This window comes from Sceloporus undulatus, chromosome 9 (genome assembly GCF_019175285.1).
Source record: "Sceloporus undulatus isolate JIND9_A2432 ecotype Alabama chromosome 9, SceUnd_v1.1, whole genome shotgun sequence".
Taxonomy (NCBI): Eukaryota; Metazoa; Chordata; class Lepidosauria; order Squamata; family Phrynosomatidae; genus Sceloporus; species Sceloporus undulatus.
Genome location: NC_056530.1, coordinates 13928595 through 13955520, shown reverse-complemented (window position 1 = coordinate 13955520; position 26926 = coordinate 13928595). Strand labels below are relative to the sequence as shown.

Below are 26926 nucleotides of genomic sequence, written 5' to 3'. Positions count from 1 at the left end.
TCCAGCTTCTCTCTCTCCCCCCCCCCTTTTGGCAGGGATATAAATGGTTATAAGCAACTACGTCATTATAATGGCAGCTTGACCAAAGCCATTTTTAAATGCTGGTTGTGAAGTTATTATTCCAAAGTGAAAGGTAAGCTAGGTGCCAGGCAGTCAGCTTGAGATGCCCTCATAACTGTCCCAATTGGGCAGAGACAATACCACTTAATTCTCCTTTCTCCCACTTAATTCAGCTGCTTTTAAAGTGTCCCAGTTTCTCTCTCCTGCTCTCACTTTCCCTTCCTTTGTCCTCATCTTACTTCAGTTGCTGCAAACTGAGTTCAAAGTCCAAAAGTGGTTTGCACTCCATTAACTCAGCCAGACAAAGAGGAGAGGAGTCAGAGGAATCTTGCCCTCCCCAGTTGTCTCCGGCCAAAGCAAACTGCTGCAGCCTCTCCTAGCTTGTCTATGCTTCTTCATTAATACTTTTTACCATCTTGACCAGCCACTGATGTGTCCTGGTTTTCATCTGTGAAGTGTTGGAGGGTATGCTGGAGAAGCTATGGACTCACTAACCAAGCTCTTACCTTCCAGTGATTCGAGGCATCTGGGATGGTCTTGGAAAGCAGGGCCTTCTTGTTAGCCAAATACTAGTCTGGAGACCCACCACACTGGCCTTGTTGATTTGTGATCCATCCTCCATGAGTCCACCCTTTCTCCCTCTGTCCTTTTTCCATTGCATGCTCCAAACAGGGATGCTTGCTTGAGTTCTCCCTGTAGTAATTCAGGAACCAAGTGCAAGTCTGTAATGAAACAGGAGAGGAGAACGTTTTGGAAACAGGAAGGATGCTTCTTGAGAAGAGAGAGAGGACTATGAGACCCATGTTCAGAGGGTCTGAAGGGGAACAGGGTGGCTTGGTTGAGCCAGTGGTCCCCCCAGAGTGGAGTTCCCTGGCTTGGAGGCCACCAGGCTGAGAGAAGGTCAGAATGGATTATGATGCAGGGAACACTGCCTGCCCGGGTCACAATGGAGCCGAGCGGGCGGCTGGCTCTCTCTGGGCTCCCTGCCATCCTCCTGCCCTTTGCAAGAAGGCACCACAGGCTGGCTGGTCGACTCAAGGGAGCACTCCTCCGCCTTTGATAGGTAAGGCTGGGTCGGCAGAGGGACCGGGAGACCAAGAGGTCCAGGAGGAGTAGAAGAGGGATGGAATCGTGGAATCGGAGAGGTGGAAAGAGCTGGAAGGACCATTCGGTCCAATCCCTTTAAGCCACAGAGGGATACAAGAGACCCCAAAAAGTCAGGGACGTAGCTAGGATTTTAGGAAGGGGGAGGGGTCCAGACTAAGTGCCACCATTATAATGGGGCTTGGGTGCGGTGGTGCAGCAGCACACACCATTCATTTTTCTAATGGAAAGGGGGGTCCGGACCCCAAGACCCCCCCCTTGGCTACGTCCCTGCAAAGGTGCCTTTATTTAAGGTGCTCCAAAGAAGGAGAGTCCACTATTTGACTTTTCAGATAGTCCTTAGAGTAAAGAAGTTCTTCCTAATGTTTAGATGGAATCTCTTGTAATTTGAAGCCACCAGTTCATGTTCTAGTCTCTGGTAAAGCAGAAAACAAGCTGGCTCCATCTGCTTCATGCTATCCCTCCAGATATTTGAAGATGGCTATATTGACACCCATCAGTCTTCTCTTCTCCAAGCTAAACAGACCCAACTCCCTAAGTTGTCCTCCACAAGGTTTGGTTTCCAGACCTTTGACCGTCTTGGCTACCCTTCTCTGGACACATTCCAGCTTGTCCACATCCTTCTTGAATTTTGGTGCCCAGAACTGGGCATACTATTCCAGGTACAGTCTGACTAAATCAGAATAAAATGGTACGATTACTTCCCTCAGTCTGGATGCCATATTCCTACTGATGCAACCTATAAATTATATTGGCTTTTTTGGGGAAGAGGTGAAGCTGTGATGCCACACTTTGGGTGTCTTCTGGGGTGGATCCCACCCAAGCTGGTTGTCTTTCTGAATTAGGATCTGCTTCCAGAAGTTCAGCCCTGTTATGCTCTCCTGAGATCTCTGCTAAGTCTCTCTCCATGTCACTGTGGTCCCAGTACTAATAGGTCCTTTGGAAGCATTTCCAAAGAGAGTGGCAAAACTTCTGAATGATCTCTATAGCCATTTAATACAAGAGTAGTCTTGAAATATCTGAAGGGCTATGATGTGGAAGATGGAGCGAGCTTGTCCTTTGCTGCTCCGGAGGCTAGGACCTGAATCAACGGATTCAAGGTGCTAGAAAGAAGATTCGGACTAAACTTCAGGAAGACCTTCATGATGGTAGTAGTTGCTTGACTACTTTGGAAATGGTGGACCCTCCTTCCTTGGAGGTCTTCAAACAGTGGTTGGGCAGCCAGTTCTGGATCAAGACTCCTGCTTATTTCTTAATGACACCTTTCTCCCAAAATGGTGATGTTCTTGGGCATGGTGCTTGGCTCTGTTGCAGGACCACAAATGGCGGGGTGGCCAAAGAAAACCCACTGACCCGTTCCCTCTTCCTCAGACAGGTCTGGGGCTCGGTCATGAGCTCCCAAGAGACCCCACAAGCTCGGAGATTTCCAATAGAGGCAGGAGATTCTCCCAGCCTGGCGACCGCCCCTGAAACACAGGAGCCGGTTGCACCTGAGCGCACTGCAACAAGGTGAGGAGAGGACCGGGAGGTGGGAATCCTGTGGCCCCCAGACTCCCAAAGCCTACCCGAATAATTAAAAAACTGGTCAAAACTCCCAAATTGCACTTCTGGAGGTCTTTGAAGGGGAGATAGTTTTGCGTTTACAGGTTGAGTCCTCCTTTATCCAGAATGCCAGAATCCAAGATATTCCAAAATCCAAAATTGTCTGCATGGGTGACTGAGAGGGTATTGCCTTTGCTTTCAGGCTATGTGTATGAGGCACATATGAAACATTATTGTTGTGTTTGGACATGAGTCCCATCTCCAAGAGATTGCATTATGTAGATGCAAATATTCCAAAATCTGGGAGGGGGAGGGGGACTCCAAAATCCAAAAGACTTGGATAGCAAAGGAGACTCAACCTGTAATGACTGGTTTAAAACATGATACAGAATTTGACTTGTGCATCTGCCAAAATGGTGGCATGCAGACCATGTGGGTTTGAAGGACCACAAAGATGCTGAATGTGCTAACCTTCCAGGACTGTACATCCCATGACAGTGGAAGAGACTGAGCTCCCATGTGTCCTTATGCTGCACAATGTTGTAAAGCCAGGGGAATATGGGATACCTAATACCTTTGGCATCTTTGGGGGAGTGCGGATGGCACCGGGTGACACTCCTGTCAGTGCCTAATACCTATCACAAACCATAGCTCTTCATAACTCTCGACATAAGCCAGGCGTTAGGAATGGAAACACACAAAAAACGGTGGCAATCTCTATTATTATTACTGCATCTAAATGGATCTGAGGAAGTAGACTGAAATGTAGGAAAGCTCATGCTGCCAACTTCTTTATTTCAGTTAGCTGCAAAGGTGCCACAATATCTCTCTACATATTACTACTACTATTATTATTGCATCTAAATGAATCTGAGGAAGTAGACGGAAATCTAGGAAAGCTCATGCTGCCAACTTCTTTCTTTTAGGGAGTCTCAAAGGTGCTTCAAGATCCCTTTACCTATTGATTTTATAGACTATCATTACCTTTGAACAATATAATAATAATGGCTCCATACAAACAGGCCAAAATAAAGCTGCTTCGGGTCACCTTGGAGGTATGCTGTTTAAATGATGCACGTGTCCTAAGAGTCCAGAAGCTGCACCAAAGCCATGCTCCAGTCCTAAGGAGCATGCATTTAAACAGCATGAGCCCAATGATATGCATCTGAGGAAGTAGACTGAAGTCTAGGAAAACTCATGCTGCCAACATCTTTCTTTCACTTGGTCTCAAAGGTGCTACAAGATCTAAGTACCGATCCTACAGAGTATCTTTGAACTTGTCTCTCTTCAGATGTGTTTGACCCCAAACTGCCTTCACTTCATATCAGCGCTGGGACGATGGGAGTTGCCATCCATCACACCTGAAGAGCCTGACTCCTTTCCATGTGGCCATCCTGGTATAATGTGCTCATTCTTTCTTCCTTCCTGTCTTTCTTGGCTGGCAGGCAGCTGCGACGATGTCCTGGATGCCACTGCCTGACGTTGCCCAACGTCCCCATTGACGTCTACATTGCCATGGGTGGGAGCCATAGGCCACGAACCACCTGAAGGCTCCCTCCGGCCGGGCTCCAGCGCTGAGGCCACGGCGGCTGTCCCAGGGAACACACTGACAGCCGGACAACCGCAAAGCAAGCCACACAAAACAGTGACGGACATTTTAATAAAAGGACACCTTAAAACGTTTTCTGTGGGCCCTCTTTTTCAGAGGCGGTCTGGTTCGCACACGTGCGCATGGCCTTCGTTCCCTTTTTTGCAGGGCAGAATGGCTGAGGGCAAGTGGGAGCGATTTGTGTGTGGCATGATTTGAACCCAAGGCTCAGGCCTGGGACGTGTAAGCGATAAAAGAATAACGGGACCACAGACTCAGGTTTCTCCTTCTCCATAAGGGCAGAAGGCCTCAAAATGGTAGCATGAGACTTAGGTCTATTATAAATCTTGACATTTCGGCATTTTGTATGAATATACCTCTGAAGTCCAAGCCTTTAAAGTCCAAGGCAAGCTGCAACAATGTGGAAAAGCTTGAGAACCACTGCATTGGGGGATTAAATCCCAGCTCAGTTTGCGTTTACACTGTAGAATAAATGCAGTTTGACACCACTTTAAGTGCCATGGCTCCCTTCTACAGAATCCTGGGGTTTGTAGTTTGGTGAGGCTGACACCTGTTTTTGCAGAGAAGGCTAAAGGCTGTGTACGGAACTACAAATCCCAGGATTCCATGTTACATTATTATGTAACATCATCATGATTATTATTGTGTAATATTATAACAATAATATTGTTACGACTTGACAACCTTGTCAACGAGGAATACCTTTTACCTATCTATCTATCTATCTATCATGGTGACACACACACACACACACACACACACATATATATAATGTAATTATTATGTGTGTGTGTGGGTATATATATATATATATATATATATAATAGAAAGTAATACTATATGGGCGTTTACTCTCCTCAGCGTCCTGTCCCTTTAAAAAGGGGCGTGTCCTGAGAGGGTAGGTGTTTGCGCTTTCTTCGGAGCCCTAATTTTGTCCTTCGTCGGCCGCCGTCGCCCTTTTCTTCCACTTCCCTATTAAAGTCCCGCCCCTTCCGGCGTCTCGTTCCCGGCTGCCTTGCTAGGCCTATCGGCCCGGCCCCGCTCGCCATATTGTCGCCGGAGGAAGGAAGGAGAGGAAGGAAGCAGCGGAGGCGGCGGGAGGAGCAGGAGGCGTCGGAGGAGCGCGAAGGCCGGCGCGACGGAGGCAGGCATGGGTGAGGAGGAGGAGGAGGAGGCCCTGGTTTCCCTCAGGAAGGAGACCCACGCCGCTCTTCGGCCCAAAAATGGCCGCCAGGAGAAGCCGGAGCAGCGCTACCCAAACTCTGCCCTTTATTAACAGGATCCTTTTGGACTACATTTCCCAGAAGCCTCAGCCACGGAGGCCAATAGCCGGGGATTCTGGGAGCTGGAGTCCAAAAGCCTCTTAAAGGCTTGGGGACCAGTGCGAGCCTGAAGTAACGTAACCGACGTTTTGTATGCTTGTCCCTCCGCTTTCCGTGGGGTTAAGGGCACAGGGGCGCTGGGAATGGGGAACAACCGCCCCAAACGCTGAGAGGACGCCTCTCTAGGAATCTCTAGGTCCTCCAGGGCAACTCTATGGTCAACAACTGCCAGATATAGACCATAGAGTTGTGTTGGAAGAGCTGCAGAGGCCTAGAGCGTCCTCTCTAGGAATCTCTGTAGGCCTTTTCAGTGCGACTTTTGGTTCAAGTTGACCATAGAGTTGCACTGGAGGGCCTGATAGATACTCCTAAAGGGAACACATTAAGGGTTCGTTGGCGGCCTCCCTTCCAAGTACCAAGCATGACTGACCTTGCTTAGCATCCATGATCAGATAAAGTCCAGTGCATTTAGGGTGTGTCTGTGCCTTTGACTTGTGAAAATCTCATGATTTCCTCAAAGGGTTTTGTTGGGCAAAGAAAACTCACAGGTGATTTTGCCAGTTTCTTGGAAAGAGAGCCTACAGCACTCGGTGTTCATTAGTGTAAAAGGGATCTGGGAGTCCATGTAGACCACAAATTGAACATGAGTCAACAGTGTGATGCTGCAGCTAACAAGGCCAATGCGATTTTAGGCTGCATCAATAGAAGTATAGTGTCTAGATCAAGGGAAGTCATAGTGCTGCTCTATTCTGCTCTGGTCAGGACCCACCTGGAATACTGTGTCAGGTTCTGGGCACCACAGTTTAAAAAGGACGCTGAGAAACTGGAGCCATGTGTCCAAAGGAGGGCGACCAAAATGGTGAAGGGTCTGGAAACCATGCCTTATGAGGAAAGACTTAGGGAGCTGGGGATGTTTAGCCTGGAGAAGAGAAGGTTAAGAGGTGATATGATAGCCCTGTTTAAATACTTGAAGGGATGTCATATTGAGGAGGGAGCAAGCTTGTTTTCTGCTGCTCCAGAGAACAGGACCTGGAGCAATGGATGCAAACTACAGGAAAAGAGATTCCATCTCAACATTAGGAGGAATTTCCTGACAGTAAGGGCTGTTCGACAGTGGAACACACTTCCTCAGAGTGTAGTGGAGTCTCCTTCTTTGGAGGTCTTTAAACAGAGGCTGGATAGCCATCTGTCAATGGGGACTTAGATGAGAGTTCAAAAAAAAAAAAAAAAAAACTGCATGCAGAAGGAGGTGTGACTGGATGGCCCTTCTCTGGTGTTCCTCTTTCCAACTCTATGATCTATGCATCATTATCCATTCCATTTGTCACCATCCAAGGACTAACCAGACCGGATTGGATGCTTTTGGGGTATTTAGCCCCTGCGCTATATTGTCTATGTTCCTCTCAAGCCATCCTGGACATGTTGGCTACATGAATTTCAGAGGCAAGGAATCCCCAGCAGTGGTTTTGGCCAGTTTCCTTCTCCAAATAGACCCTAAAGACACCTGGGGTTCCCCTGGCAGTTTCCCACCCAGAGAGTAACCAAGGCGGATCCTACTTAGCTCCCCCCATCATCAGACAAGATTGGTATTTGAGTCAGAAGACCAGTGGTACTTGCCTATCAGATGCCATAATAAAGATATGATTGTTCTTTGTTAAGATGAAATAATAATCCTGGAAATAAATAGTCTGTTAATTCAGAGAAGGCTCAAGGAGTTAAATAATAGTTATTAGTAATTATTATGATTAGTATTATTATTAACCTTTATTTATATAGCGCTGTAAATTTAGGGTTGACTGTACATAATGAAATACATTGAATATTTAGGATTTTGGGATCAGGGAGACTCAACCTGTGATTCTGAAGATCAAACCTAGGATCATCTGCATATAAAGTGGTGCTCAAGTCACTGAACCCAAAGGAGCTAGACTTCTGTTCTTGAAATCCAGGGCCTCTTCTTCGGAGGCCTTCGTTGTTTGTCGGTCCACTTGATGATCACCAATTGAAATGTGGTATTGAAACGACGCCAATAGCTTTGTTTCGCTTCCAAGCTTTCACTTTTTGTCTCTTTCGCTTGCATTAGTTCGTAGGGTATATTTTAGGACAGATAATGAAAGTTGCGGCTTGACGGCTTGTTGAGGAGGGCAGTTGAAGATGTTCGTCTCCCTACTTCCATAAATACTTGCTCTGAGAAACTTACTGTCCTGCAATTAGCAATCAGGTTGTTACATTTTTAAAGTTACTTTCATGGGAAATGGTCATGACCTTGTTAACAACCATACAGTGCAACAATGTAATTATAACCAGTTATAACATGTGGGGTTTTGGGGCTACGTGGCCATGTTCTAGAAGAGTTTATTCCCAATGCTTCGCCAGCATCTTTCTCTGTCCATAGCCACAAATGCTGGCGAAACGTCAGGAATAAACTCTTCTAGAACATGGACACATAGCCCCCAAAACCCACAAAAAGCTATGGATGCCGGCCATGAAAACCTTCAACTTCACACGGTTATAACACATTTAACAGTACAACATATACATTATATAATGTTGGATTCGAATGACTGCAACACACTGGCTCTCCTTTACACTACTTAAGTGAAAGCAATTTGAAAGTAAGAGCAATTTGGAATGGCAGGAACAGGCAGCCAGCCTGGATCATAAAGAGACGATGGGACTGCTATAATGACAAGCCATTAAACCTATTTGGTGTACATTAGCAATGCATTTGTCATGCCGGCCAAAGCCCCCCTTCTTCAGCTGCGGCAGTGTTTTGGGAGGTGGAAACAAATAGGCTTTAATTTTTGTAAGCCGTACTGAGTCCCAGTCCCAGGGAGCAATGTCTCCATTTAGGAAGGGCAGGATGAAGATGGGGTGATGATGATGATGGCAGGGGACCTCCAGACATCAGTGTGTGTTATGATTCATAACGGAGCACAGGTCGTTGTGAGGCTAGGAACTCTCCAGTCCAAAGATCACTTTCCTGGATGTCTGGCAAAACGGCTATTGGGTGGCTGTCCTGCCACATGATTACTCCTAGCCTGGCTTAGAAGAGAATGCCTGTATCAGAAAGAGTACTTAAATGTGAAATGATAATGGATTATTATTATTATTATTATTATTATTTTCTTATATCTCGCCTTTCTCCCAGTATAGCGACGCAAGGCAGCGAACAACAGGGTTCCGGTTTTCTTAAACAGCCGGCGTTGATTCGGGCGAAACTGAAACTGCAGGCTAGAAATGAATGCACTTTCCTGGCTGTATGCAAACCCGGTTGTTGTGGTGCTTGTGTCGGTGGGCTGCAATCATGGTGGGCTGTGGTGGTCCTCTAGTTGACAAGCACAGCCCCCATATCTGTGAGGGATATGTTCCCAGACTTACCGGGTGAAAATCGTGGATAATAGCAAATCCTATACTTCCAGTGGAAGTTGACCATAGAATCACACTGAGGACCTCTAGATGTCTAGAGAGACCATATTATTTGGACACAGATAAGTGAAACTCTGAATAGCGGTCCCATGGATACGGGGGAGTCGTACTTCCCAGGCAGTCCCAATGGCAGCCTGATAGCCACAGCTGTGGGAAATTTTCACACCGAATCCCAGAGCAATTCTGTATCGATGAGGATTTACATTCTTCTGACTCACATCCTTGTTCCATCTAACCTGCTGTTGTTTGACCAGCTGGAAGGGTTCTCTGGGGCTTCCAATAGGGTTCTTCATAGGCCCTGTCTGGAGATTCCTGACTCTAAGCTACCCAAGTACTAGCCAGACCTGATCCTGCTTAGCTTCTGAAATCAGATGAAGGCGGATAGCTTGGTATGGGATGACAACACAGCTTATTTTGGGGAAAATTAGAACAGCAATAGGATGCTATAGGATTTCCCTGAAATGCAATTTTTAATGACAGTTGATTGAAATGTTTGATACTAGAAGTGGGGGTTAATCTGCTCTACAGTTGGCATAGGAATGGCGCTCTGGATGTTCTCAGGCCTCAGTTCCCAGTGCTCCTTACTATTGACTATGCTGTTTAGGGTTGCTGGGATCTGCAGTCTGACAACATCAGGAAGGCCACCCAGTTCCTCAGCCCTGTTCTGTTCAGATGAACCAGCGACACTGAGTCCTGTTCAGCCTCTGAGTGGGACTTGAAGGAAGGTGAAGGACTTCCAGCCTTCTCTCCCGGTTGCCTTGAAATTCTTTCATTCGGGGGTTTCTTTGGCGTTGGGCAATTGTGGAATTTTCAACCCTGGAGTTTGCTTTGTGAGTTAGGCAAGACCTTAATCCTTTTGAGGGCTGCTAGAAAAGCAGGCTGGCCTTGGTTTTGCTGCGTCTGAGCATGTGCAAATAGCAGTTAAAGGGGCCTCTGGTGGATTGAGATGGTGACAGGATTACGTGGCTCCTCAAATATGGAGGTGGGTGTAACTGTTCAGTAAAAAGCACCTTCTTGCTATACTGGTCAGGTTTTTTCGTATTTACAAGTATGAAGTTTTGGAGCATGCAAAGCCATTAATCTTCCTTGACATTCTTGTAATACCTTGTAGTACCTTAAAAATGAACACTGGTTGTGGAATAAGTTTTGCAGTGTGACATGAACTGTGCATTTCTTGTATTTAAGGAGCCGCAAGAGGTTCTTGTGGCCACTGCAGCAGTAATATGAATGTTGTTGTCATGTCTCTTCAAGTCATTTCAAACTTATGGCAGCCCCAAGGCAAATCTATCTCAGGGTTTTCTTGGCAAGATGTATTCAGAGGGTTCCCCCCTCCCTTTGCCTTCCTCTGAGGCTGAGAGAATAAGACTTCTCCAAAGTTACTCAGTTGGTTTCCATGGCCAAGTGGGATTTGAGCCTTGGTTCTCTAGAGCTGTAGTCCATTGCTCAACCTTGCTGGCTCACACTACCTGTCTGGAAATGCAGAATATCTTTTACACATCAGTATCAACCCTGTTTAGCAATATGAATAGACATAATAGATGAGTCTTGCATGCTGTCTCACTGCACTAGCTCCACAATTGAAGCACAAAAGGGAGAAGACCAAGGTGGGAATCATGTGGCCCTCCTGATATTGTTGGATGGCAACTCCCAGCCAATGGTGAGGAATGCTGGGAGTTACAGACCAATGACATCTGGAGGGCCACTTGATTCCCACACACAAAGCAAACTAGTTCTTACTGATCTTTATTACATTTAACAAGTATATCCTGCCATTCTTGTCAAAGACAATGTATATTACATTGCAGTACATAAATCATCTGGTATAAACACTAAACGTCTGGGTGCATTTTCTGAGTTTAAAACAGCAGCAAAGACCAGCCTCTTTTGGCCGGCTGACCCAGACTGAAATAGGGTCATAGAATAATAGAGAAGATTCTGTATGTTTTGTATACTGTGTTTTCACCTGGTATTATGAGTCCAATCCATTTCTGTTCCCTTCCTTGATCTATAGAGAAAGGCTGGTAGGAAATAATAATAATCTGAGGAAGCAGACCAAAGCTTATGCTATAGCTTCTTTTGCTTAGTCTCAAAAGTGCTACAAGATCCCTTTGCATACTACTGCTACTAATATGCACTTTTTGAAACATTCCCACCATAGAATCATGAGCTTCAGTACTTGGGCTCACTGTAAGCTAAGATAAATGTGATGCGGCTTGGTTCCTGCTTGGATGGGACAACTGTGGGAGAGGTTGGGATGAGCTCTTCCCATGACGTATATCTGTGGAGTGAGCTGTGTTTGTTGAGAGCCAGTTGCCACCCAAACAATTGGTATCTGGTAGGAAACGGGAAGTGCCAGTTAAACAGCATTAGGACTGGGTCCCCTTGGATCAAACTGCTCTGAGTGTAACTTCTCCCATTGTAATGCCGTTGCCAAACAAACACGCAGGTGACGTTGGACCAGGTGAGGTGGAGTCTCTGTGGTTGTCTTGTCAGAACTCCACCTGTTCTGTGTGGCCTGGAAAGCTGGAAAAAGCCGAGACCTGAGTGCCTAGGCATTTGGATCCTCTCACTGGGGTGTCTGCAATATGGCTGCATTGCAGGTTGTACTGGTGGCGCATGAGGCCTGGGCCAAGTCCCCTTTGTTGCTTGCTGGGGTGGAAAGGGCCCATCTTGGACTGCAGCATCCAGCTCTTTCCCTTATTTGGGGAAACCGATGTGAAAGGATCACTTTTGCTAAGGGGGTGACATCCTAGATCTCAGAGTATTTTTCCTTCCCTTCTCACGCAGGAGCCAGCTTGGTCAACAAAGTAGCGCATTCCACGGATGCTGGCGGGGGGCAGCAAGCTCTGGGCTCTTTTGTGCGCTTGTCGGATTGGGGCGGGAGCAAGCGAGCCAGCCATGACCACCGCACCAGTCCTGCTGAAAGAATTGTCAGAATAAAGGGGTGGGTTTTTTTGCCAGTACAGAGTGTACTGTACTGAAAGCTCTTGGCTCCAGCAATTCATCTTATGGTCAAGGCAGATCCTAGTGTGTGTTGTCCACTTTTGATACACATTCTGTGACGCTTTGGAAGATTTGGGATGCCACAGCATAAATAAATAGATTAAAAAACTCTCTCCTCAGAAGACTGGTAAATGCGGATTGTACAAACTATGCTGGGTACACACACAGAGCCCAGCGTGAAGCATTTACATTTTATGCTTGCCACAACCACACAAGGTACATTGGGCTGACAGGGACAGGCAGTAGGACTTAAGAACATGAGAGCATGATTGAAACTTTCCCTCTGTGCATGTGCTGAGCATGTGGCGGGAGAGCAGAGTCCCACCCATTGCCCCTTTCTGATCCCCCCACCTCTTCCACAGCATTTCTGAAAGGGGCCTCTATGCCCATATGCTGGAAGCTTCTTGGTTGGCATTCAGCATGTAAGCAGAACAGTCTGGACGATGCACCATTTTTTTTTTTCCTTTTCAGTCCAAAGAAATGAGCAAGCGAAAAGAATCTGGCAGCACTTAGTCATTCCCTAGTGACTGCTGCATACCTGGCACAAAATAAGACCTCCATGGAGTATCCTGGTTGGATCCTTGACTTCCGAAACAGGCTCAGTTTGCACAGAAGGGCCTGCGTGGTGACGCTGCTGAGGTCTGCAGGTGGCTTCAGCTGCCAAGTGCCTTACTCACTTGGCAGCAAGACCCAGATGCAACCGGGATTACTCTGTGGTGTAGTCAGGTTGCCTGATTTAACTCATGAGCCAGTCTTGTGATGGTAGTGCTCTGTATTAGGAAATATTAAGAAATACAGGACTGTAGCAGGAAGACTTTATGAAGACCATGGTACCCCCCGAGTCCGTAACTGAGAACTAGCAATGGGTACATTTTAGCCCTCTGAAATTCCCCATCTCTTGTGAGAGTTGCTTGGAACTAGGACAAGGCTGGTTTAGGCCATAGCAAAGGCTACAAATGTTCAGTTTGAAGAGTCAGTGTATATGGCCCAGTTTCTATACAGGGTGAGAATTGTGTGCCCTCTCCAGATATTCCCTGATTACAGCTCCCAGCAGCCAGCTAGCCAGCATAGGTGTCAGTCAGGGATGCTGGGAACTGCTGTGGAGGGCCATGTAAGAGCATGTGCTCTTTCTCATTTAATGTATCCTTTTCATGTGGAGAAAATTGATTGCGTGCATTTTTGTTGTTTTTACTGGGCTGTAAAAATTTTAATGGTTGCTTTTTATTGCTGCTTCGTTATGGCCATATTTTAAATTATTTAGTATGTTGTTCATAGAAGTTATTTGATCCACTTGATATATATGAATAAAATAAACCAATACCAGCTGATATACCTATTAAGACATTCTTGACTTTTTACGCCACAAGGAACCCATGCTAGATGTCCTCCATACCCTCCAACTGTTTTGATTAATCCTCTTTCCTCCCATTTCCCCCTCCTTTGTCCTCAGCTTACTTTTGTTGCTGCAAACTACATTCAATGTGTAAAAACAATTTGCACGCCATTAATTCAGCCGTAGAGGGAAGGGAGGGACACAGTCTTGCACTTCCCACATGGATCGGCCAAAAGCCGACTGCTGAAGCCTCTCCTGACTTTTGTATTTTCCCTCATTAATAGCCGTTGCCGTCTTGACCACACACTAGTGTGTCCTAGTTTTCATTTGTGAAATGGTGGAGGGAGGGCACGGTCCTCCAGCTTTTCCTGCGAACGCTACCCCTGAGGCCTCCCTTTTGTGTGACGCTGTTTAGGATCAAAACACTGCTGCATTTATCCAGTCCATTTAGATAATAGCTTTCCCTGTCTGCTTTTGCTTCTGACTCAGCAGTGTGACTCCTGGTTTTAGGCATCTCAGTTTCTGCAGTTACTCAGCAGCAGAGATTAGTAGGAAGCCAGAGAATGCAGAGCAATGCAAGGCTAGAAAATGAGACCGTAGGTCTGTGGCTGAGCTTTGGACTTATGGCTGTTGGGCTTCCAGAGTCTATTTGGCAACTACTGACCTACATCAAGGCTTATTTAGATAGGGGAAGCTATAAACCCATCTTACAGGCCTACGTGTGTGGGCTTCCCTTTCTCATTCTTCTGATAGGTGAAGAAATAGGGAAGGATGGCATGTGCATGGCCTTAGGCTTGGGTGCGTTTGGCTCTGGGCGCTGGGACTTGAAAGGTCCAGAGAAAAGTTGGGCTTGGGTGGGTTCTGAAAGGGCAGATGAACCCATGTTGCCTTGCAAGTGTTGCAGAAGGCAGAAATAGGGAATATTCAGGAAAAGCAAAACTCAAGCCAGCTGAGAGTTACAAAGAGTGGAGGACATGATTCCAGAACTTGGTTAAAGTAAAGCAATAGATGGAGGAGAGAAACGGAGGTAGGAGATCTTCTGGGTTTGATTGCTTCACATTTTTACTGTCTACTTTGCATATTTTGTAACTTTGCCAAATATTGTTGGGTAGGCGTTTGCTGCGGTGGGCTTTGGAGTCACCCGGAGTGATCAGCTGGTGGATCTTCTTCGCTCTACTTGCTTCTTCCACCATTCTTTTGACTAGCTGCTTCTGCTGGCTGGCTTTGCAGTGACGTCACAAGGCCTCTTCTATGACATGGGTGGTTGCTATGGGAATTGGGGTTTTTTTTGTCATGCCTCTCCTTGTGATATCATTGCTAGGGACAGAAAGGCAGGTCTGGGGGAAACCATAGGCCAAAGACTGGTTCAAGGTGTGGTTAGAAGTCACACTCTGATAAACAGGTGCTAAATGTTTTTGTGCCTTATGAATGCGCCTTTTCAGTGGCCCTCGGCCTACCTTGGCTATCGTTTAACTTTCCTCAAAGTGTTTCGTAAATGTGGGATATTTTACAAGTTCTGCAACCAGGCAAATGTGGAATGCTTGGCCAGCTTGGCTCTTTATGGACTTCTCATCTGATAAGTCCTGACAGAACCCCTGCCAACAGAACCTCTAGAAGCTTTGGAACAGACATGGATCATAAGTATTTATTGGCAACTGAATTGCTTGCCTTTCTGACCATTTGTGATTGATACCCTATAATCCCGACACATTGCAATGGGCTATTACTTTTCCTCTCTTCGGAGCCTTTTGGTAGCTAAGGAAGAAGACATATCCTTTGAGTACCAGAAAACTGATATGTGTACAAAAGTATTAATACCCATGCAAGCCTTGGTGGGAGCTGGTCTTAGCTCACTGTAAAGATGTTGGTAGTTTAGAATAGTTTTGAGTATTGTGAATTGCCTTTGTTTCCTTATTTCCAGGAGAGCAGTTTTGCCTTTAAGTCATTGTAGTTTGTGGCCTAGGCCTAAATTCCCTAAAGGCACCAAATCCAGTCTTACCATGGCCTGTTACAGACAGCCAAAATAAAGCTGCTTCGAGTCACAGTGGAGGTATGGTGTTTCAATGATGCATGTGTCCTAAGAGTCCAGAAGCCACACCAAAGCCATGCTCCAGTCCTTAGGGCTGGAGCGTGGCTTTGGTGTGACCTCTGGACTCTTAGGACTCATGCATCATTGAAACACCATACCTCCACTGTGACTCGAAGCAGCTTTATTTTGGCTGTCTGTAACAGGCCCTTGGAAGCAAAGCAGGGTCAGCACTAGTTAGTACTTGGATGTAGGACTGCCAATGAATACCATTGACATCTCATTTCTCTCCTGCCCTTCTCTACAGAAACCATGGCGAGCCCAGCAAAAGAGAACAACTATAGAATGAAGAGTTACAAAAACAAGGCGCTGAATCCGGAGGAGATGCGCCGGAGAAGAGAAGAGGAGGGAATCCAGTTGCGGAAACAGAAACGGGAGCAACAGGTAGGTCTTGCACATAGCTTGTGGAAGTTGTCTACACATCAATCTCCGCCAATTGTGTGCCTTAAATGGATTGGTTCTGCTTCACACTCATGCTTCCGACTTCCCCAATATGACTGGAGCATGAGGCAAGTTGTACCTTCTTCTTTAAATTCCTCTCTAACCTGATGCATTTTTTGTTTCCAGCTCTTTAAAAGACGAAATGTGGAACTTATTAATGAAGATGCTGCTATGTTTGACAGTCCCCTAGTAGATGCCTTTGTCAGCTCCACCACGGGTGGGGTAAGTAATCTTACAAGCTCTGGTGTGTTCTGTCCACTTTAAAGAAAACAAAACCTTTTGCTGAATTGGTACAAGTGCCGTTAATACAACAGACCAACAAATACACAACATCAGTTAAAAATATACGTCAGCTTAAAAGAGCAAACAAGTCAGATACATATTAAGACAATCCACATTTAAAATGTATAATTCAAAAACAATCTGAGGCAGCATCTTCCACTGTCAAACAGCTCTTTCCATCAGGAGGTTCTTCCTAATGTTGAGGTGGAATCTCTTCACCTGTATTTTGCATCCATTGCTCCATGTCCTAATCTTTCGAGCAGGAAAGCTCTTCTAGGATCTATATCGGCCTTGTCACTGTTTTGATAATCTTACCCCTGAAGAAGAGAGCTTTCTTAGGATAAATCTATATATTAGATCTGGGAATCATTTTGTTGGGCTGGCCTCAGAGGCTGATGTTTGGATGTGAATTTTACAGGAGGGTGTGATCACAAGAGAGATGGTGGAGATGCTGTTTTCAGAAGACCCCGATCTTCAGTTAGTAACCACCCAGCGGTTTAGGAAACTACTTTCAAAAGGTAAATGCAGCCATAGATTATGATTCTTGTAAGGATTGCATGAATTACTGAACTAGTTTGCAAGGAACAGTTGTATCTTTTAAATAAAAAGATGGAAATAGAACAGGAATTGGGGAATATACATGTTAACTGCCCAACCCTCTTGGCTTATAAGCCACTGTGAGAATGACAGATGCTTTTTAAAAATGTCTGTATAATCTCATGAAACTGGACAACAGTGTTATGAAAAGTTGTATTTAGCCGTATATGGATGGCAGCCAGTGTACTTCTTCATATAGCTGTGCCAAAGGAAGGACTTTCATAAGTAATACTAAGAGATTTTTTAAAGCAGATTAGTATCATTTTAATGTTATTAAAAATACCAATTTCCCCCCTCTTTAGAGCCCAATCCTCCAATAGATGAAGTGATAAGCACTCAGGGAGTGGTAGACAGGTTTGTTGAATTTCTCAAGAAAAGTGAAAACAGCATATTACAGGTAAGGGTGTGTGTGTTTTTGACATTGTGTTATCACTTAAAAAAAGCAACAAAACCAGGATTGTCACCTGTTTCTCTGGAAAAGAGTTTGGTCCAGTTCTTGCACTTTAATTTTTTTGATGAACTGTACAAGACACTGTGCCTTTGAATGGGATTACATGAATGGGCCGTGACAGCAGCTGTGGTCTTTCCTCGGCACCAAACATCAAGAAGCATCTAACTCTGAACTGAAACACGTTATTAAAAAGCCTGCTGTGTAAATACTATGCAGAGTTTTTTTTAGCCCTGATACTACTAAAATGTATTGAAGGCATTGCAATCAGGTTGAAGTAGAAATGTCACTACTTACCTGGCTTGGGACCAACAGAGAATATATCACGTTCTTTTGAGATTATGCTCCACTAGGAGCAGGCCCTCAGCCATAATTCCTGGGTTTTGCAGTCCTCCCTCTGCTTAATAAAATGTGTTCCATTTTGCTGACTTTGAGGCGGGTCTTCCTTCCAGCTCTTCTCTGTTTATCTTGCAGTTGCAGGTGGCAGCAACAACAGCAAGGCTTCAGTTTCAGTTTAATAGTGTAGTTCCATTTTAATGTTGTTGAGATTTTTTGTATGTTTCAGCTATCTTGAAACTTTTGATTCTTGGTTTGGGAAAGAAGGCACAGTATAGTAGGAGGTGGTGATGGTGATACTTGAACTCTCATTAAGAGATGGCAGTGAAGGAAGTATATGGAGTGCCAACTTGTATAGTGTGATGTTTTCTCTGAAAGCACAAACTCAATGCTGCAGTTGAGTTTCAGTCGGGTGATGATCCCTGCTGTAGTTGAGATGCAAGACTCTTTCTTTCTTTCTTTCTTTCTTTCTTTCTTTCTTTCTTTCTTTCTTTTGGAGTATTTATAACCAGCTCTTCGGCCAAAAAGGCTCTCAGAATGGCTTACAAATTGTTAACTAGACAGTTCTTTTGAAACTCTTTTGCTATACTGTGTTCTTCAGTGTGTGAGGGTGTCTATTAATTAGTTGCTTGTTGCTTTTCCAGTTTGAAGCTGCATGGGCATTAACAAACATTGCCTCAGGCACATCACTACAAACCAAAATAGTAATTGAGGCTGGGGCAGTTCCAATCTTCATTGAGTTGCTGAGTGCTGATTTTGAAGATGTCCAGGAACAGGTGAGGCATTTTCACAGTGAGTTTGGACTTCACACCCAGGAGATCAGGCATGAAAATATATTTCAAGCAAGGCAACCCTTCCCCTGCACCTTAGTCTCCTCTTCATCCAGTTCTTATAATCAGAGATGGGCAATTTGTGGGCCTGCAGATATAGTTGGGACTGCAGATCCCATCAGATGCAATGTTTAGCTGGGCGATGACGTGAATTACATTCCAACAACATCTTTAGTACCACATATTGCCTGCTATTATTTTCTGTGAATGGTTCTTCCTCAGTGTATTCTTACCAGGCCATTGGCTGAGTTGCTGTGATGTTACAGAACGTTTAAGCATTCTACCAATTCAAGGGAGGCAGCAAAGGGTTAAATGCAGTGAGGTTCAGGAGAGTTGGCAGGAAGGAAATGGGACAGCAATGGAAGAAGCCTGAAGTCTGAACAGCTGTGGGACAGGGATTCAGAGTATGGAGGGCAAGAGCAAAAAGGTGGGGCACATTTCATGCTAACTTTAATTAACAAGAAAACTGATAGTGTCTGGGAGAGGCCCAGAGACTGGCACTGTGTTCCATCATTCCCTATTCTCCACTCCATTGAGTCCCCTGTTTTTCTCCTTCCAGGCTGTTTGGGCACTGGGGAACATCGCTGGGGACAGCTCTGCCTGTCGTGATTACGTCCTCAACTGTGGCATCCTCCCTCCATTGCTGTTGTGAGTAGCTGTTGTGAGAAACTCTGGGGCTCATTCCAGTATCATATTTGTGGCTACATCTGTGTGTATGACCTTCATTTCTACTGGTCTTGTGCAGTGAAATCTGAAACATTCCGATGGGTGGCATGAAGCAGTCCTGAGAGGACTCAGTAGGGTTTTCCCCCACTTCTCATTGAAGATCTAAATTAATCACCCTGTTTGAAGTCTGGAGGATTTTTTCCTCTATATCAGATTGGGCAGGGGGCAGTTTCTTCCTTGGCATCCAAGTAACTCAGAAGAACTCTGCAGATGTGTGTGTGTGTTAATTCCTAATTGTGACAGACACACCGTGCTTTAGAATAAGAATGGGCAGCCCTTGGGTCTCTCCCTTGAAGACCTCTCCAGCCACTGGCCCCATCAAAAATGTTTTGGAAAAACTGGGAAAATTTTCAGGCAATCTTTTAACTGCCTTTAACATTGCATTTTAACCCTAACACTTCAAAGGCTCCCAACTCCCCCCAAAAAAAACACAAAACAGAAGGGGGGGCTCCAGAGTTTTCAGGGAGGCTAATATGGCCTCCTAGCCTCCTACAGTTGCCTGCCCAGATTTATACTGATAACACTAATAAGTCAAATGTGGCAGCGTTTTTTCTGAAAAATGAGGGCTGATAAATCGAAATGAGTGTGCATTGTTATTATACTGAGATGGTATTGTTTGTTTTATATTCCAGGCTTCTTACAAAATCTACCAGATTGACAATGACACGGAATGCAGTCTGGGCTTTGTCGAACTTGTGCAGAGGGAAGAATCCTCCCCCTGAATTTGAGAAGGTGAGGTATAGCTACTCCTTGATGGGGAATCCTGTTTGAATCTGACCAACACATTCCATAGCATTCAGATAGTGAAATCTAAGTTCTCTGGATGACACACTGATACTTCATAATTCTGCCTCCTGTGCATACATATGTAAATGATTGTAATCCTCTCATAAATTAGTGCATATGGAGTAAATATTTAGCACAAGCCTCTAGGTGAACGTTTACCACCACTAACCCTGCCACTGTTCAGGAACCGCTCATGCTGGATGCAGCTTTGCATCTCATTGAACTGCTGCATTGCTCCCCAGTAAACATGATGGATATAAGGAGTTACTGCTTACTCTAACTTTGTGTTGAAGATGGGCTTGTAAATATTGAAATACTGATGAGATATGTGAAGTGGTTTTAATCATTGGTTCAAACAGCCCCCTCCCATTTCCCATTTTAAATAATCAGTTCATTTACTCAGATGGTGCACTTTTTTCTTACAGAACATATACAAAAATAGATGCACAGTCTATCTAATGTCCCCAGGCCTTAGCCATGTGCAGTTTATAAGCAAAAAAACCCCACCTGGGGCTAAAAAGATTATAAATCTATTGGGTTTTTTGTTCCTTTTGGGTGCTTTCCCTAACCAGCATAATCTGTGGCCATCTCTTGCCCTCTCGCCTCCTCTAGGATCCTTTCTGATGGTCTGTTGCAACTATGCTTCTTTGTAGGTGTCATCCTGTTTGCCAGTCTTGTCACGCTTGCTCTTTAGCAGCGACTCAGATTTACTGGCAGATGCCTGCTGGGCCCTTTCCTATCTGTCGGATGGCCCCAATGAGAAAATCCAGGCTGTCATTGATTCAGGCGTGTGTCGGCGACTGGTGGAATTGCTGATGTAAGTGTCTTGGCATTGACACTAGGCCAGATCAAGGTGCTGGTGGTGGCCCCTGGAATGGTTCCCCAAATGGGGAGCCTTAGTGTTCTTGCCTAGGATGGGTTGCATTAATTAGCAGAGTAAGAATTTAAATGTACCTTGGAGAAGGTGAGTCTGTTCTGGTTACAAGGCATGGAATGGTGTCAGCTCATGATTTTCTGCCCGTCTGAAGGTAGAAAATTTGTTGGAGTAAATAGGTGGGACAGTGTGTACCAGCCATAGTTAAAGAGTTCTGTGGGAATATTTTTGGAGTTGGTTGTGTCTGAAGTGGAATCCCAGAGGATAGAAAAATACGGAGACTTGGTGCGTAAGAGGAGGAAATCTACCAGTGCAGTGAACGGAGTAGATACTCAAGCACTAATCTCTGGTTCTACTTTGGTGTTCAAGTGGATTCCCTCAGCTAATTTTTGTTGTCAACTCGTCTGTGAAGCCAGAAATTAGCACTGCCTGTATTGGAGATCCCTATAGAACAAGGCGTGAAGGATCTGTTTTGCTGGCACATGATTGACTTGGAGGAAATAAAATGAACAAAGGATGTGGGCTGGAACTGAGGCATCTTTTTCAAACTGCTATCTTGTCTCCCTCTTTCCGCAGGCACAGTGACTACAAAGTGGCGTCTCCAGCTTTGCGAGCTGTTGGCAACATTGTGACAGGGGACGATATCCAGACCCAGGTGATCAAACAGGATTTCATCTTAAATCCCCCCAAATTTCAGCGGCAAGAACCTACACCAAATTTGTAGGTTTCGTCTGCAAGAACCCACAACCAATTAGCACTGCTGCTAGAGGTTGTGGAGATGATGATGATGATATTTATGTATAATTGGGACTCAAGGAACCATTTTGGTAGGCTTCAGGAAAAAGGGTCACAGAAAGCCTCCCCCCCCCACCTCTAACCTCGCATCCTTCCTTTTCTTCCTTTGCAGGTGATCCTCAACTGCTCAGCCTTGCCGTGTCTCCTCCATTTGCTCAGTAGCCCAAAAGAGTCTATCCGGAAAGAGGCGTGTTGGACTATCTCTAATGTCACAGCTGGGAACAGGGCTCAGATACAGGTATGGCTTCCCATTCACCCTGTTTGGGTCTGAGGCTGGAAGAAGAGCAGAGTACTTAAGAAAAGTTCAAAGGGGGAATGTGTCACAGATCTAAAGGGGAAGTAAGACCTCTCCTGGCAGACTTGATGTTACCTCTCTCGACCCCTCCCTTCATCATAAAATGATGAGTATATGACGCTTAAGTAGGAATTCAGTTTTTGTGCTGTAAACCAGTGTTCCAAAAAAAGCGAGGTGTGAAAGGAGAGAGTTTGCACATTTTGGAGGCAGAGCCCTAACCTACAACCTATTGAATGCTAATGTGTTCCTAATGGCGGCCATGCCTTACCTGTAGAGCTTTCCTTGCCAGTACTTTAGGGTGGAGAGTCACAGTTGATCTGACTGTGAGATGAACTTCACAGACATCAAAAAACCCTTGTTAATTCCCTCCCAAATCGCACTGGGATCTGCCAGTAGGTGCCAATCTGTCTTGTGTTTGTTCCCCATTTATTTTAACAGAGGACAACCAATGCTCGTAACAGCTTTTCGGTCTTGCCTATTATTCCAAAATCTCTCTCTTCTCAGCAAGTGGAAAATTATGGAATGAAAGGTGATTGTGTAGATTCATAATCACAGAAAAGTTGAGCTTCTTGATAACGCTGTACTCTTCCTTTCTTCTCCAGGCAGTCATAGATGCCAATATTTTCCCAGTGCTGATTGAGATTTTGCAGAAGGCTGAATTCCGCACGAGGAAGGAAGCTGCCTGGGCAATTACAAATGCAACGTCGGGAGGAACTCCAGAGCAGATCAAGTAAGTCCAGACTTCTAGCCCTTGGCAAGTCTCTCTAGTGCTGCTCTCTAATCCTGGTAATTTTAAGAGGTTACATGCTCTGACTCTATGAGGCAATCATTTGAGAGTGGCGTGTAATCCTCCTTCACATCTGTGCAAGAACTGTGTGCAAGCTAGAGCTCAGTGTTTGTTGAGAGGACAGCTACAAAAGGAACACTTTGATGTACCGTGTGGATTTCATTGCCTCCAGATGTGGTACTGGGCACTAGAATCAGGGCTTTCTTTTTTTAAAGGCTATATGAATCCACTATATATGATGCCCTTTGTGCAGCCTCCTGGTTCAGAATATTGCAGTTTCCTTTTCTTCTTGCTGCTACCGCCTCTGTAGCTATGCCAGCTGGGGAGCTCAACAGGATCTCATCCTGAGTTGGGATTACAGATGCCACTCTTCTTAAACATGTGTTATCTCCTTCCTCAGGTACCTGGTGAACCTGGGCTGCATCAAGCCTCTGTGTGACCTCCTGACAGTGATGGACTCCAAGATTGTTCAAGTGGCCTTGAATGGCCTGGAGAACATCTTGCGGCTGGGTGAGCAGGAAGCCAAGCAGAGCGGCACTGGCATCAACCCCTACTGCAGCCTCATTGAGGAAGCTTATGGTGAGTTGGTCCATCAACGGTTAGAGCAAGTGGCCTGGGGCAGTTGTGAGTGGATGATGCTCACACTCATTTCCAAATGCTTTCAATAAGTATTGCATACATCCCTGCCTATGACCGTAGCTCTTCCAACTCTACCATCCTTAATTCTCTTGTGACATGTATATAGAGGTGTGTGTGTATCTGTGAGCATAATAATATGTTTTCTCCTCTAGGCTTAGATAAAATAGAGTTCCTCCAGAGCCACGAAAACCAAGAGATCTACCAGAAGGCCTTTGACCTGATTGAGCACTATTTTGGCATCGAGGACGACGACTCCACTTTGGCCCCCCAAGTAGATGAGAACCAGCAGCAGTTCATCTTCCAGCAGCCCGAGGCTCCCATGGAAGGCTTCCAGCTATAACGCCTGGGCCGTACGCAAGGGGAGGAAGAACACCACCACGGCGCACGGCTGGAAAGTTTGACTGCAGAGAGCCTCCATAACCCCCAACCCTATTCTCTTCTCTGCCAAGCAGAAGGCGGCAGCAGCCGTTCCACCTGTTGAGAAGACAGCTTTTTCCTTCACCGACCCGCGGCGGCTGTGCTTCGCTCTCATGAAGAGGAGATTATTCTTACACACACACTACTATTTGCTCCCCTTTGGCTGCTGCTCAATGTGGGGGGGAAAGAAAGAAGCAGGTGATGAAGCGGATGGAAAGAGGGGTGTCGGATCGGTTACACCTTCTCGCATGTGGTTCCCCCCCACACCAGTTTCTCTCTCTTATTTTTTTGTGGTGTGTGTGTTTTTCCCCCTCCTCAAATATGACTCCTCGCTTAAAGTACTTGAGGGACGGCTTCCTTTTTCCCAATGGGGAGGAGGTGAAAAATAACATAAATCATAACCAAGGAATCTACTTTTTTTTTTTTTTTTGGGACGCTTGAGTTCAACTATTTAAAAGATTTATGGGTTTGTTTCCTCTTTTTTTCCCTTTTGGTTTTGCACATATTAATTTTTATTAAAGACTCTTTATTGTCATTTGCCAAAAGCACCACTTTGGCCCACGTTGTTTTCGTTCTTTTGGAACCCCTTTTGCCAAACAGCACCTTTTCCAAGGGATTTTGGGGCAGAGTCACTGCTGCTTTTGTCCTCTCCACTGTCAGAAATGTCTCCCCATACACAGACTGCAAAGGGGGGGAAGAAATTGAGCGAGTCCGCCCCACCATGCCTTGAGGAAGACGAGTTTTTGCGTGGGTTGGGGGGATCGTTTTTCTTTTGTTCCGGCCAATTTCCTTGGGAGTTCAGGCAGGACAACAGTCCCCGGCCGTCTCCTTGAAGAACTGGGCGCATGGGGAAGACGGCTCAAAGATGAAAAGATAGATTCAAAGCACAGCTCCCGCTCAAGGTGGGCTTCACTTACATTTGCTACTGACTGACGGGTTGGAAATGTTGGGGGGGGGAAGAAGAGGAAATGGGGGATAGAAAGAAATAATAATAACCCATCTTGCATCTTTACTTGAAGAAAAACTTTACTGAAGCCTTTTGATTTGTGTCGTTTTGTTTTGGATTGTTCTTCCCTTTGGATAGCTGGGGCAGGGACGCGTTTCTGACGCGTTTCTAGGGGAGAGGGCCGTCGCTGCCTTTGGCGGCGCATAGTCCGCTCTCGTATCCAAAGGGTCGGGTAGCCTGCGTGTTTCTCAGAATTACCTCTCCTGCTCACAACTGTATTGTAGACATTTTACTTCAAAATGAAGACGTCAACGCTCTGTATTTTTTATATATTATATATACATACACACACGTAGATATTTGCTTAATTCGGTCTCTGGAGGGGGAGGAAAACCAATTCTTCTAAGGTATATAAATGAAGATATACTGCGTGGCAGGCCTGCCTAGGAATGTGGCCACGAAACAAAAATGCAGAAGGACTTTTAGTTCCCCAATTTGCTTACTTTGTGAGATTCGTTAAACACTCCCTTAAGAGCAAGGAAACTGTTGAAGATTATATATTTGGGATGGGGAAAAGGTCCCTTTGTTTGTCTTAATGTGTACAGTGGGCACACCTCACCTCTCTTTGCTCTCCGTAATTTGAAACCAGGGGTGTCCCTGAAGCTTTCAAGAACTGGTATTCGTTGAAGCAGGCGTGTGGAGCTGGGTCGGGCTGTATTTTGTAATAAGAGAGATGCTTTTCATTGTTAAGAAAACAAAACAGAAAAAAAATGCCAAGGAAATTTAATAAACTACATCTCTGCATTTGGTGACTGCAATCCAAGTGTGGCTGGAGTGAAAGTTTCCCTCAGTAGGGCTCTTGCGTTACTCACGTTTCCAAATAGCGTATGCACACTTGAAATGGCTGAGTTTGGCGTGGTGGAAATGGTGGGCAGGAATTACTCTTCCAATGCTGATGGTCAAGCGGTCTTGACCAATGCTCTGGTCCTTTGTCCCTGTTGCAGGAACCTCAGGCCTGGGGTTAAATCTGATCCCTCTGGTTTTCCATGGCGTTTATCCTCCCTTCCCCATTGTAGCAGACAGCTCCATTTCCCAGCTTTTGCACAAACAAGCTTCATTTATATACCGCTTCATGCTGCCTAAGCACTTTACAACTGTAAGCTAATTTGCCCCCAACAATCTGGGTCCTCATTTTAGTGACCTCCTTGGAAGGATGCAAGTCTGAATCAAGCTTGAGCCCTTTTGCTGGTCTCGAACTCGCAACCTTGTGTTTTTGAGTGGGTGGCTGCAGTACAGGCATTTAACCACTGCATCACCAGTCGCCTAGACTAGGACAAAGAATAGGGAGCATGAGGTCAGGCAGGGAGCGCCAAAGTCAAACACAAAAACCACAGCACCACAGTTTGCAATGTTAGAGGAAAGTGCCACTGGTTGTGTAGTGACCCAGGTAATGGAAGTTGTTAATGTGTGACCATTATACCATAAATAATATAGTACCTCGTGTCTGATCCCATACTATACTATTGTGCCAAGAAACCAAGACCATGTTTGGGCCTTTTAGCTTGTGATTGTGTTTCTTTCCTGGAAACCTTCCAAGAACCAACAGACAGGTTATGCCTCAAGGCCCAGCCCTGGTCCCTGGGCCACCATTTTGAGTCACGTTCATTGATTTGGCACACCTTCAATATTGAGTGTGCGTATATGGATGATAACAACGTTAGCCATATAGGACAATAACATCTAAACCCATATACTGTATATATATTATATATAGAGAGAGACCATAACCATATATACACACACACAGATACACATACATACATACATACATACATACACACACCATATATATATATATATATATATATACACACACACACACACAAACAACCTTTCTATATATATGTATATATAAAACAGACACATATATAACCACAAACACACATATACACACACTTAACCATAACCGTATATATATATATATGTGTGTGTGTGTGTGTATATGAAACCATATATATATATATGATCTCGTGTGTGTGTGTGTATATATATATATATATATATATCATATAACCATACTGTATATATATATATATATATACACACACACATACATACACACCAGATAGATACAGATAGTATCTATTATTAAATACTTAATTTGAACACACTGGTTTGTTTAAATCCTGCCTTTTCCTCAGATCTGGGCAGGTTAAAATAAATAAGAACTACACAACGT

The 26926-nt window shown here is 45.1% G+C and overlaps 2 protein-coding genes across 2 annotated transcripts; both read left to right on the top strand.

The window, feature by feature from the left end:
* The first annotated feature begins 1015 nt into the window (after positions 1-1015).
* Positions 1016-4370, top strand: FAM229A (family with sequence similarity 229 member A). Its single transcript, XM_042439008.1, is given in 3 exon segments — positions 1016-1123; positions 2536-2692; positions 4156-4370. Coding segments are annotated over 2 exon segments (237 nt in total). The 5' UTR covers positions 1016-1123; positions 2536-2554; the 3' UTR covers positions 4255-4370.
* A 935-nt stretch (positions 4371-5305) lies between these two features.
* KPNA6 (karyopherin subunit alpha 6) lies at positions 5306-25491 on the top strand. Its single transcript, XM_042440180.1, has 14 exons — positions 5306-5469; positions 15736-15872; positions 16056-16151; positions 16630-16729; positions 17111-17205; positions 18237-18368; positions 18982-19070; positions 19781-19880; positions 20588-20751; positions 21385-21463; positions 21716-21841; positions 22501-22628; positions 23086-23264; positions 23477-25491. The coding sequence occupies exons 1-14, from the start codon at positions 5466-5468 to the stop codon at positions 23662-23664; spliced, it is 1617 nt and encodes a 538-aa protein (XP_042296114.1). The 5' UTR covers positions 5306-5465; the 3' UTR covers positions 23665-25491.
* The last annotated feature ends 1435 nt before the right edge of the window (positions 25492-26926 follow it).

What these genes read in the sequence shown, in the direction of transcription:
- KPNA6 (XM_042440180.1), top strand. An exon ending in AACAGAAACGGGAGCAACAG is followed by an intron (nt 15,873 to 16,055) that starts GTAGGTCTTGCA and finishes TTTTGTTTCCAG; the next exon opens with CTCTTTAAAAGACGAAATGT. An exon ending in CCTCATTGAGGAAGCTTATG is followed by an intron (nt 23,265 to 23,476) that starts GTGAGTTGGTCC and finishes TTTCTCCTCTAG; the next exon opens with GCTTAGATAAAATAGAGTTC.